Source organism: Dromaius novaehollandiae, chromosome 2, assembly GCF_036370855.1.
Source record: "Dromaius novaehollandiae isolate bDroNov1 chromosome 2, bDroNov1.hap1, whole genome shotgun sequence".
Taxonomy (NCBI): domain Eukaryota; kingdom Metazoa; phylum Chordata; class Aves; order Casuariiformes; family Dromaiidae; genus Dromaius; species Dromaius novaehollandiae.
This window is the reverse complement of record NC_088099.1, coordinates 93602820-93615793: the sequence shown is the minus strand read 5'-3', so window position 1 is coordinate 93615793 and position 12974 is coordinate 93602820. Positions and strand designations below refer to the sequence as shown.

At 34.1% G+C, this 12974-nt stretch overlaps 1 protein-coding gene across 3 annotated transcripts in view; it reads right to left on the bottom strand.

Annotated features, from left to right (window-relative positions):
* The window catches only part of ATP9B (ATPase phospholipid transporting 9B (putative)), a 179679-nt gene that overhangs the window by 52447 nt on the left and 114258 nt on the right, over nt 1-12974 (bottom strand). For all 3 annotated transcript variants that reach the window (XM_064506907.1, XM_064506908.1, XM_064506909.1), the window contains one exon: nt 6377-6537. In XM_064506907.1, coding sequence (XP_064362977.1) covers nt 6377-6537 — 161 coding nt within the window. The remainder of the gene's footprint in view (nt 1-6376; nt 6538-12974) is intronic.

Below are 12974 nucleotides of genomic sequence, written 5' to 3'. Positions count from 1 at the left end.
AAATTAAAGCAGATAAACAAAACTGTGAAAGAAGAAAGAATTATGTCGGAAATACCCACTGTCTATGAAATAGGAGGCGTTACAAATAGGTATCTTTAATTTTTTTAAAGACTGTTCTGGTATTTGATAACGCAGGACAAATTCACAGACAAGGTTCACAAGCAGAATTAATAAAAGTAAATAGACAAGGATGTGTCCTCTAACATCCTTCACTAAATGACTGCAGATATTGTGGAAGTATGAGAGAAATGAGCTACAGACAGTGGCTAGGTTTGTGCGCTCTTCCTAAAAAGTTCTCTTCTTGCGTCAGCTAAAAACAGAGCATTAGGCTAGGCTAGATAGGCTATTCGTCTGATAACAGTAGGGAATTTTATGTTATTTTGCTATTAGAAATTACTGATGAAATACTTGATAGTTTCACGATTTAGCCGTAACACTGCACTCCTGTACTCTGAGTTTTTGTAACTTCTATGCTTTTGTTCAAGTAATGCAAAAACAAATCCATTAAATTAAGCACCAATTTGAAATTCTGTGTAATAAAGTCTAGACCTTTGTAGATTTGTAATTTCTTCCTATTAAGAAGTCGTTCTTTTATTTTTCCTGTTTACCAGGTCAGATGACTTCTTTCATTAAACCTCTTATACAATGACAAAAACATTGACATTAGATATCTAATAAAAATGATTTTTAAAATGTGACTATTTTATATCAGACAAAAATAACATTTGTTATTACTTACTGTAATAGTATTAGGTTAAAACAGAAAAGCTAGGGGGGTGTCACGAAGATTCGAAAGGAAAAAATCTACCACAATAGATTAGCACAGAAAATATATATACATATATACATATATACATATATACATATATACATATATACATATATACATATATACATATATACAAAAAAATATATATATATATATATACACACACATACACACACACACACACATTTTTTAACTGATGATGTTTTTCTCTATACAGCATGCAGGTCAGGCTTATTCCAAGTAAGCTACAATATATGAGCTAACGCAGGCATCAGTACAGCACAATACTGGGCAGGGTAAGAAAATCTTATCATGCAAGAGAGACATCATAGCTCCTGCTGCATGAAGAATTGAAAGTCAGTCTGTATATACAGTCTGCATTATATGTCATGGTATGATATAGAAGCTTATGCTCATTTATAAGGATTCCTTAAACTACTTTATGAATAGCTTCATAAAGCTTCAGCTCTTCCACAGTGAAAGCTTTGCATCATATGATCTGATACATTCTGGCTGCACATGTAAGACTACTTATACAGATACTTTCACATCTACATGTTACACAGATTAGAGCTCCAACATGGACAGCACAAACTACAATATGATTGAAAGCAGTATTGCTGCTTTTAGGTAACTGCTATAATCCAGCACAGGTTTGAATACTCTGGCCCTTTGGGATATGCTAAAGTACAGCAAATAAAGCCTTTTTCACTTCTGTAAGATCCAGGATTTGATTTGGGTATTTACAAATTTCTAATACAACACTTCCTAGCAATGTTTTCCTCACTGCCAACTAAAAAGTGACTAACATAAATTGCAGGATTTTCTTCGTGTTCCTTTTCAGACCCCCCCAAAAGCAGCTGACAGCCAGATAGAGCCCAAAACCTTTAGGAGTAAACAGCAAGCAAGTTCCTCCCAGACTTTTAAGACAGCTTATTTTGGAAGCATGGCTAACTGTCCAGGAACCTCTAGGTGTCTGAAAGAAAGGGACAAAAGACATTTCAGCTTATGTTTACACTAAAATGAAACATCCTTCCTAAAAAGGTGGTGATTAGGCCCCTATCAACTCATCAATCTTTCCAAGCATTGCTATCATCTGATCCCCAGGTAACACATTGTCACCTTACGATATATCTTCTACAGTTCTTAGTAGCCAAGCAGAAGCATGTACAAATACAGGATTCACATGCTTGTACATGAGGCAGTAATTTCACTGAAGCCTTCTTGGCTAAGCCAGTATTTTCTTGAAAAACTTTCCTGTGTTCTTGGAAAAAAGAACTCAAGTCAGCCTGCAACTCACTTTTGCTTTCAAGGTGGTGAAGACGACGATGTACACAATGAATAAGTAAGTCCCATTACTGGGAGGCATATGTGTGGCAGGGAGGGAAGAAAAATAAATAAATAAATAAAGATTTAGTGGTACCGTACCATCAACAAGGCCAGCCTTCTCTTTGGCTTTGGCTGTTAACTCTAAACCTATCACCATGGCAGCCCAAGAGAGCTCATAGGGCTCACAGATAAGGCACCTGAATACCAGCTGGAAGGCTGGACTTGGTGAGCAGCAAGGCTCACTCAGCAGCCTAACAGTCTGATTATCTTTTCTGCATCCTGCCAACATATTTCACTCATATACACATTGGAATATGCATCTGAGCATGGATACTTCCCTTCCCCAAAAGGGCTCAAGTCTCTTGCACTTAAATACAGATATTGAGAACTGTGTGAAGGCTTTCATTTTTCTGTCTTTTCTTTTTTACAAAAATTAAAACTAAACAACAAAACAACTAATAAAGCTGGAAAACTGAAAGAAAAACTCCTCAGGACTTGCATGATTTGTATCAGATCTTATGTGTGTGTGGAAAATGTCCTCAGTTCCACAGAAAAATGAAATTAAACTTACAAAAACGTAAGCCTACTTTTAAAAAGATTTAAAGTTAAAAATAAAAAAATTGTAACCCTCACAACAGTGATAAAGACAGGGTAGCTAAGTAAAAGACAGCATAAAGTTGACATAACTTTACTTCAGGAACTTTATCTTCCCCAACCTGAGGCACTGGCTTTTCATTAACAGGACTGTTTTTACCCTCTGCTCTTCATCACTTAGAAAACACATGACCCAAAAATACAAGTTGTTCATGTTGCTGTTAATATTATCAAAGCAAAAATGAGCATCACAGGGCTAAGGACTTCCACACTGGTCTCAATATCACAGCAGCATGGACATATTTGAGAACATATGTTCCCTGCAGCTTGCTATGTGACAATGGCAGTAGATGAAAAAGTCAAGATCGGACCAGATCTTGTAAACTAATGCAGAATGTATTTTAATCAATGATTTACTTAAAATGAGTAATTACGTGGTCCCCACGACCCTGGAGAAACCTATGATGTACCTTAATGCATCTCAGTCTGGCTACAGACAACTAAAAAGTTTAAGAATATCACAAGGAACATGAGACATCTCCAAGAAATTCCAGTATATTTGAAAAAAAAAATCAGTGAAGGGGTGAATATAATTCTGGAAAGGTTTATTTAGTTTTGCGCAGTCTGTCAAGGACATGCTTTCTATGCCCCTTTCCAATTAAATTTTGGTAGGAGTTCAAATAGGTTAACTTTGTGTAGGAAGGCAAATCTTTCAGGGAGGTTCCCTAGGCTATGCCTTCTCCATAGACAGAAAAGGAATCATCACTGTAGAAGACTCATTTTTTAAGGACTACCCATTTTCTCAGCGTTCGCGTGTACGCACACACAAAACATCCTGTGCACTGGTGTCATAATGGTTCTAACTTACAACCAATTCAGAGCCAGGCTAAGTTTTGGATGTCCATTTACTACTCTTCCTTCATTTTGTTTGATTCCTTGTATGTAGGGAATGTATATGTTTTCAAAAAAAGTTTTTTTTTTCTTTCTTTTTTTTTTTCTTTTCTTTTTCTTTTTTTTTTTTTTTTACAGTTGCTTTATGTTTATACTTCTGAAGTCTCATAGACTCCACAGTAATACCCGTCCCACAGTAAAGCAATGTTGCTGTGTAGAGGACTACTCAGAACGCAGATGAATCACCAGGAAGTAGCTGCTCCCTGGAGGAAAAAAATTCCTTTTTCTGTTAATTATAGGAGAGTCTACACAGAGATCAGTTAAACACTGCTAACAGTTAGTCACCTCCTCCTAGTGACCTTTACTAAAGATGCCTGGCTACAGGAAACGATTTTTATTTCATACCTGGAATCCCCCCGACACACACCCTTGCCCCACAAACCAAAAGCCAACAAGAAAAAACAAAAAGCAGAACAAAACAAAAAAACACTCCATATTTGAAATCTTCCTGAAATCTCGAAAACTATCAAAGTGTGTGCATGTTCAGATATGCTTTGCGTCTACCAATCAATCCTAATCTCTTCTCCTCCCACACTCATTTCCTTTACCTGTGAAGGAAAGTTCATTATTTTCTCCTACATAGCTTAAAAAGAAAGAAAGAAAGAAAGAAATAACAAGATGACAACTCCTGGTGCTTCAGCACTGTTAGTCCTGTAATTTCCATCTCCAAGGATTTACACTTCAAATAGAATCTTAAGAATAAGACATTTCCATACTTAATATCCTGAGGAGAAGATAAGTGTATTGACATTTGAACGCCAGTATGACTGGAGTTGTTTATTTTGCTGATCGTGTGGGATATGACCTTGTATACAGATGACAAGAGTTAAATAAAAACTAGTGAAGGAATAGATGTCCCTATAGAGAGAGAAAAAAATACTCTCTGCTAGATTTCTGACTGATCTTGCACAGGGTGACAGTATGGTCCATCTCGGAACTAAACCAATTACGTTCTCTAATACTTCCTCTTGGCATATTATCTCCCATAGAAATAGGATTTTCCCATGAGAAATAGGATTAGGTCTACCCCAGAAAATATTTTTGAAAAAGAGCTATTCCACAAGTTTACCGAGGCATGTAAGCTGTTCTCCTAAGAGTTGAAAATCAGCTGTTCAGCCAACACAATACTTTTTCAGTGGCATACATTGAGTTGCGAATATATTGAGTCAAATTTACTCACACCATCTGTATGCTTTTAGTCCTGTTATATCCAGTAATAAAGGTGTAACCACCTTTTAACCACTTCAGTAAGTCTGGGCTGAGTATGTTTATCATGGCAGAATATACTGAACCACAGCAAATGATTCTCTACACACTTAGCTGACTTTTCCCTTCGCTTGCGTTTCTTTGATAATGAAGCGTATCTTTCAGCAATATGCAAACTTTACCTATCACCTAAGAACTACACCATTTTTTGACTCTTCACATGGTAAGTTGCTTAGTATTCAATAATTGGGGACCCCACCCCACCCCCAAACAGCATCATCATAAAAGCAGCAACAAACCTACGGCAATGACAGTGTTCAGAAAGACAAAAAAATGTGAAACATTTAGGTGTATATAAAAATAGGAGCCAGTACAAGTGGAAACTGTTCTAAGATGACTAGTTTATGCAACGAGAACTTCTCAACCCCCAGCAGGTTCCCAGCTGGAACCTTCCTCAAATTCCTAATAAAATTAATTTTTCTTGAAATAGGGAAGTAGTATAAAAAAAGTGAGCCCTTTAATTAAGTTATAAACCCTGAAGACTAATCCTTCCTGTATATCAAATTGGTCAAATATGACACAGTTCTTCATACAGACATACGTACTTGAAAAGATTTAAGCATAGTAACAAGTAAGCCACAAACCTAGATCAAACACCTCATGAAATCTTTCTGTTCTTTTCTCTGCACTACATGGATTTAAATATAGTGTGCAAAGCTCAATTTATCTACAGTGTTGTTGTCACTGCTAACCAGCTAGTCACTGGGCTTATCAAACTATCTCAGACTGAAGAATTTCAGAGAGCATTTAAAATTAACAATTGCTTAATCTAAACACTAAAAAATTTAACAGAAGAGAATAATTCCATTTTGCAAAAGTAACACCCATCCAAGGAAAAAAATTTTTGATTTAAGAGCCAGTGTTCTCACTTTTATGTCCACAGAAGACAAGATAACCAACCTGGATATTATTTCCTGTTCCAGTTTATCTGCAATCTGAATATACAGTACTCATGCTTTATGAATTAATTAATGCAGGGCAAGTCTCTACTTGGTTACACTTGTTAAAAGTCCTCTCATTGTAAAAGTGCATCTACATTATTCAGCCATTAAATTTGAATTAGACATTATTGTAGTAAAAAAGTATTTTAACCAGAGTAACAGAACATTTTCAGTATTTAAGGCAGTGAAAAGCAAATACTAAAATATACCTAACAGTTCATTCAAATACACGTTTTCTAAAACCACATTCTCAAATATATCAAGATTGTATCCTTATTAATACATTTATGCTAGTAAAGGATTAGATATCCTGATTACTCCAGCAAGATGAACATTATACAAAAAAACACAACGGTATTGTTTTCTGTACAGCGATCCTTCAAGAATCAGCAGATTTGTTGGCACCTTCTCCTTCGGCTTCCTGATAAGATCAATTTCCTTCACAATGAGAAGCAAGTATAAATTTCAAGAAAGCCACATTCAGTGAAATTAGACATCTGTGTTTTTCTTTCATTCTTATACATACCTGATAGGGATGATATAAGAAAACAGGAGGAGGAACCGGAAAAGGTTGCGATACCACGGGCCTACAAATCCTTGCAAGGTTACCATAACAATTGAGAGTGCAACTAACGCCAAAAATAGGGCTTTGGTCAGCTGATTCAGTTCCAGGTCCAGTAAGCCAACCTAAAGGAAGCAGTATAAATCAAGTTAGTCTTGAGTTTCTCTTAAATTGACACTTTTGCAGTGCAAACAATTAGCTATTATTGGCTTTTCTATTCCTATTAAAAATCCATGCATTTGTAACATTTAACTGCGTTTTGATAACTGAATTGATTATTGTTCCCATGCGAGCATGTGATAAATGTTTCCTGGTTATAGGGCAATAACAGTTCCCAGAATCACCGGGGGAACTGCCCCAGTTGGGCCTTTTGAATGCCTTTACATCTAACACGTCCCTTCCCCCATCTCCTGACCGAGGATGGGGAGACAGGAGGGAAGGGAGAAAAGATGGCTAAAGGAAAAAAAAAATGAGCAAGATCAATTTCCCTCTATCATGGATGTAGCAAAAATACCAGTCATGCATATTATATTTGTAGGGTGGCTATTGCTCATTTACTGCTGTAAGATCAAAAATATTTTAGAGTCAAGAACAGACAGACAAATGCAACTGAGCTACCTTCTTACTTGTCTAACTACCATACTGTAATTTGTAACTATACTACTCCCATACTAGTCTGTAAATCTGAATTCATATCATAGAAAGCTTTTTTTAAATTACATGAAACTTTCAGTTCTTCAAAATAAGAAAACCTCAAGTGGAATATTCATTTTCAAACCAAAATAGTAGAACAGAGCTTCTGTTTTCCGTAAGTGAAAAGGTACTTGATTTAGAAATATTTTAGCAAAAATATTAAGAGATCCTATCTTTCATCCAGCGTTTCTCATGAAAAAATATTTTAAAACTATGTAACTAAGACTCTCACCATTTCAATAATGTATGCTGTATGCTAAGTATTTATACTCCACTTTTGGGGATGATCCTATAGTCAGTCAAACATGTGGGAAAATTATGTCAGCAAGACTTTCTGTGGCCCCTTCACAGACGCCCTTTTATCTCTAAGTCTTGCCAGTAAGACCAGTAAAACATAACACTTCCTTAGATAACAAACAATCTGCAGAAGAACCATTTAAATATAGTTCTTAAAAATTCCAGCAATCTTGCTTACATATGGGCTGTCCCTTCCCCAGAGAACTAGGCAGCTGAAGACCACAGCGGCTGATTTATCAGCTGCATTTAAAAAGCAGCACAAGAGGACAAATATCTTGCAATTTCCGCAGCTTCAACTACTACATAGTTTATGCTTGAATTATTGAGAAAAATAGGTTTTTGGATTAAAATGAAGAAAAATTAAGCCAGGGAATTAGAGCATGTTTCAAAGCCCAGATCTTTTTGCGTTGACAAAGGGAGCCTAAGTTTCAGGCCTCGCTGAGGATCAGATGAAGTCATTATTCATTCAGTCAGGGAAAAAAGACTCAATTACCTCAACCTAAAGATGCTATCAATGAATGCAAAGTGCATATTTTACTCTATTCATCCAAATCCCATTAAAAAGTGAAAGGAATGATTTAATCTGGCCTTCTAGAGTTGGTCTTTTTTTGTAATAAAATAAAGAATCACTGTCTTGCAATATGCATAACCACTACCTCACACTTGTTTTTCCTGCATCATAGTAGTGAAAGCCTATCTCTCCCAACCCTCCCCCAGTAAAAACCCCACCCCATAATAGAAATAAATAAAGAGCTTCTTTTGAAAGAATGACACTTTTTGGACAGAAACATTAAATATAGTCCACTGCACACTGATACGCAGCTAATTCAAAGCATTAACACCTTTCTAATTGATAAAGACAAATGTGAATCCAAGTTTGGACTCCAACAAAAATGTTTTTGGAGTTATATTAAAACAACAAAAACCTGACATATATGTGTGTATACACATATTTTTTTAAACACAGTAAATGCCTCTTGTTCAAGAACACTGGTTCCTTACTAATGTTTTAAACCCCTTTTAAATGTATGCTACACTATTGCCCACAATTTTAATATTTTCATTTATTATGGCAACTGAAGGCAATTGCAAAAACCTATTTAAAAATGCAAAAAAGATAAATTTTAATAAAAATGCATTCTCCATTTCTTACAAGTTGATTACTATAACATACTGAAATATACTTATGTAGCTTTTTTTTCTGTCCCTTACTACTTAAAAAAACTTCTGTACTCAAACTAAAGAGCATGTTATCCATTTATCTAGGTTAAAAATATTCTGTCAGGCATTTCATATAGAAACTCACTTTCTTTCTAAATTCTTTCTAAATATTTTAGCTGATTGTTGGAAAAGTAGTTAAACTTGTATTTTAACTATACTCTGATTTTATCAAAATGCTTGTAAAGCATACCATATTAAGATTTCTTTACTACCTACAAAAAACTGTTACATGTTTACCTAATCTATTATGATTATTTTAAATATGACAATATAAAAAATAGATGATTTAAAAATTCGAGTAATTTTCAATGTTTATTGCTATTTCTCATACTTGTAAAGCAAATTTTCTTCTACTTGTCATAATATTTGTTCTATTTGAAACAACTGTGTTAACGAAATTAAACACACCACTGGAAATTTTAATCTCCAAGGGAAAATTTGTACATAATGTCTAAGACAACCACAATAGTTTTGCAAAGGGGCTGCTCTAGGATAATGAACACAATAATTGCCTGTATAATCTAAAATGTTACTAATGGCAACAACTGCAAATCCATTTAGCTCCTCTTTAATTTATGTACGAAGTTTTAAATAGCTAATCGTTCTCAGTAAAATAATGGCTTATACCAACAATAAAAAGTATGGCATTGTCTACTTAAACAAAAAAAAACTACCAGTTTTCAAAATAAATTATTTGTTTTTGAATCAGTGAAAGATTAAAGCTCTCATCTTCATGTTTTGGACTACAAGGCATAAGTCATATTGTCTATGAGAAAAACTGTAATCATAATTAGCAGAGGTTGGAAGCAACAAAAATACCCTTTTGATTATTGAAGTAAAACAGGAACAACAATATCGCTATCACTGCCCTATACGCTTAGCTTTTGAGAAGCTACTGTAGTCACAGAAAAATTTTTGTAGCATTATAAAAAGTACATTACTTGGAAAATGAGAAATCATTTCTTTATGCCAGAATATTAAAATGCAAAATTTAATGATGATTATTGCTCAGTGGTAAAGGTTTCTCAAAATAGTTTAATCCAGTGTTTTTGGATTCATTCAGTTACTATTAGAAGACCATTTGAAATAATTGCTCATCTATACATATATATATATATATATATATATATTTTTTTTTTTAAAGCACCCCACTTTAATATTAACAAGGTATTAAGGTGGTATCTTAGAGAGCCCCACCCCCACCCCCTCCTTTCCAGCAAGGTAATTATATTTCAGTAATCAGCCTGGTTCTGCACTGACAAACACCATATTGACTACAATGAAATTTCATGGTATATATATTTGAGATAGACTTTAGCTTTAATTTGCACTATAAAAAAATCGAAGTTTTCTTTACTATTCTTAACACATGCTCCAAACTGGACTTTATTACATCTTGAATACTAGTCAATTATCCATGTTTTCATTAATTACAAACTTTAGTCTAAATTAACTAGAAACCTGAAAGTTATATAGAACAACCATGCAAGCAGTAAGGCAAGTAAGGATTTAAAATAAAAAATTCAAATAATACTTTTTTTAAAAATTTTGAGCTAACAAAAAACAAGGTTTGGCTAGCAAAACAGTTGCTTCATGGCAGTTCATCTTTTATAAAAAAATGAATTTGTATATAGCCCAAAACATATATGCAGTTAGTTGCATGCTCTGAAGCCCTGTGGCTTATTTCAATAAACTTTTAAACCTTACAGTCCCTAGGAATAATAGATTCAATAACCTATGTTTAAAGAATAAACAAAATGACACATCGTTTGGAAAAATCTGTTTATCATAATCTGTGACACTAAAAACAGGTACAGCAGTTTTTGAAAGCTGTAAATGTTCCTTCCTTGTTAATTCTAACAGTACTACTATAATTCAAATTGTTGCCCATCCAGCTAACCAGATAGCTACTTTTGGCAAATATAACTATGAATGAAAACAAGAAGGTGAATTCAAGTTTATGAAGCATCTTCCCCTAGTTCACTACACCCAAGCAATGATCTGACATGTTTCTCTATAAGCCTCTCAATTAGCATAAAATCCCTAAAACTTGCATGTGTGTCATACTTTTTATCAATACATTACTCATTCTTAAGAAACAGATACAAGCAATATCTATAATACTGCAAGAAATCTAACACTCAAACATTACTTTCTTCGCCCATCACAGGGAATCTGCTTTTCCTTAACACTTGTATAGTATACTCAACAGCTAAAGAAAGAGCTTAAAAAACAAAACAAGTAAAACTACCTGTATTTCTCTAAATATTCTTAAATATGTCTTTTTTTCTTTTCTTTTTTTTCTTTTTTTTTTTTAAGAATTGGGCTTTACATATAGAAACGAAGCCAAATCATTTATATTTTCCTCGCTACCTTGTTTCAACATTTTGCTATAATTTGACTGAAGGCTGGACAGGATAGTGCTGCAATTGTCAAAAAAGGCCATATACAGTTTGGTCGGCAGAGGGTACTCAAGATTGGTGCTGGCTACTGGTACAGAAAGCATGCATTAGGTAACGCAGGGAAAGCGTAAGACTACCTTTCAGGGCAACTCGTATTTCTACAGTAAAACTAATACAACCTTACTTAGACAATGGACAGCATTTATGTCATTTGTTTGAAATGCTCAGTGTTAACTATTCAAAGCAGTATTTCAACAATTCAAACTGTGTACTGAAACTATTGCATCTTAACAAAAAGTTGTACTTCACATACCTCTACATAGTCAGGGACACATCTTAAGGTACCAGTACTCAGACGCTGTGCCACTTTATGTTCTCTAACTTTGCAATGCATTTGTCACACGAGGATGATTGATAGAAATGTACACAAAGGATATTAAGAAACTGGCCTCTATATAGGGACTGTCCTGTATTAGTAACATGCCCTCCTCTATTAGCAGCTATCAACTGGAAATTTTTTTCAAGACCACCCATCAATTTAGAATAATTACTTCATTAATCTGAGCTATCTAGTGATAATGGAGATTCAACATCCAAAATCATCCATATAATGAAACTAAGACAGAGATCCATTTTTCAACTTAAAACAGTTGAATGAACTTTCAACTTTACAGATGCAGGGGCCCAAGATTTCATACATAAGAGATTCAGAGTTTTTAAGTACCCACAATTCCCTTTACATTCAGTCAAAAATTGGTGAAACATCCAATTTTGGGGAAAAAAAAATAAGGATTTAAAGATGCTTTGTTTTAAATTGGAAAACTGTTTTGAGATTTATGATATTTTTCATCTGTTTTTACAGAATCTTGCTATTTCCTCTTGGAGCTTGGTTTTCACCTGCTTCAATTCAAGATTTTTCTAGTATACTCTCATGCAATTAATTCTTTAAAAAGGGTATGGAATAAGCAGCTTTCCACACTACATACTAGTATTAAAACATGTTCCGTGGATATGGCTATTTTTAAAATCTGAGTACATAAAAAAAAAAAAAAAAAAAACAAATATTACTCTCAGAGGAAAATAATTAGCTTTGCCAAAGTAACTGCAAAACTAGCATAGAGGAGAACCAGTCTGAAAACTACTACCTGGCTAGACATTTTATATATATATAAAAATAAAAATAAATACAAATAAATTATGATATATAAAAGTAAACAGTAACAGGTACTCAGTAACATTTGTTTGTAACAAGTTTGATGTATAGCTATAGGCTTCCAAAATTAATGCAAATGAAAAAGCTGGCTGTTTCTATTAATTTGAGTTAGAGTAAAAAGAAAAAACATTACAAAAGGGACCTAATTCAAATTAAGAGAAATTCAAATTAATAGAATTCAGGTTTGTTATATACATGTCAAGATGTGTGTTTAATGAGATTTCATAAATGTTATCAGAACTTTGTAGCTCTTTTAAGTCATCTCTGAAATTAAATTAACACTTAAAAACATGTATCTGAAGTTTCAGCATTTGCTTACTTCCCTTTAAAATGTAGGTGTTCACAACTCACCTCTTTATAGACCTATCTAGATTTAGGCATTAGCACAGGTTATTACAGTTTTTAAAGAGCTCATCCCACAACAGGGCTATGGGAAGAAAAGGTCTGAGTTAAGGTTATCAAAAGGCACAAGGGAATTTTCCCACTACAAATTCAATTAAAGAAATGAAGTCAAGAGCCCGTGAAGTTCAAGCTTGTGTTAAGTTTTACTATTTCGTTTTATCTCAAATCAACAGTAAGCTTAATAAACAGCAGTTACAAGGGTTCTTTTCCTCCATCTTACTCAAGGTTAAGTTAAAAAGTGCATTTGAAATTTTCTTTTGGCTTAAATCACATACATTTTATTACATTAATGACACCTTGTTATTCTAGAAGTTACAAGAAAGTTGGAAAGAAC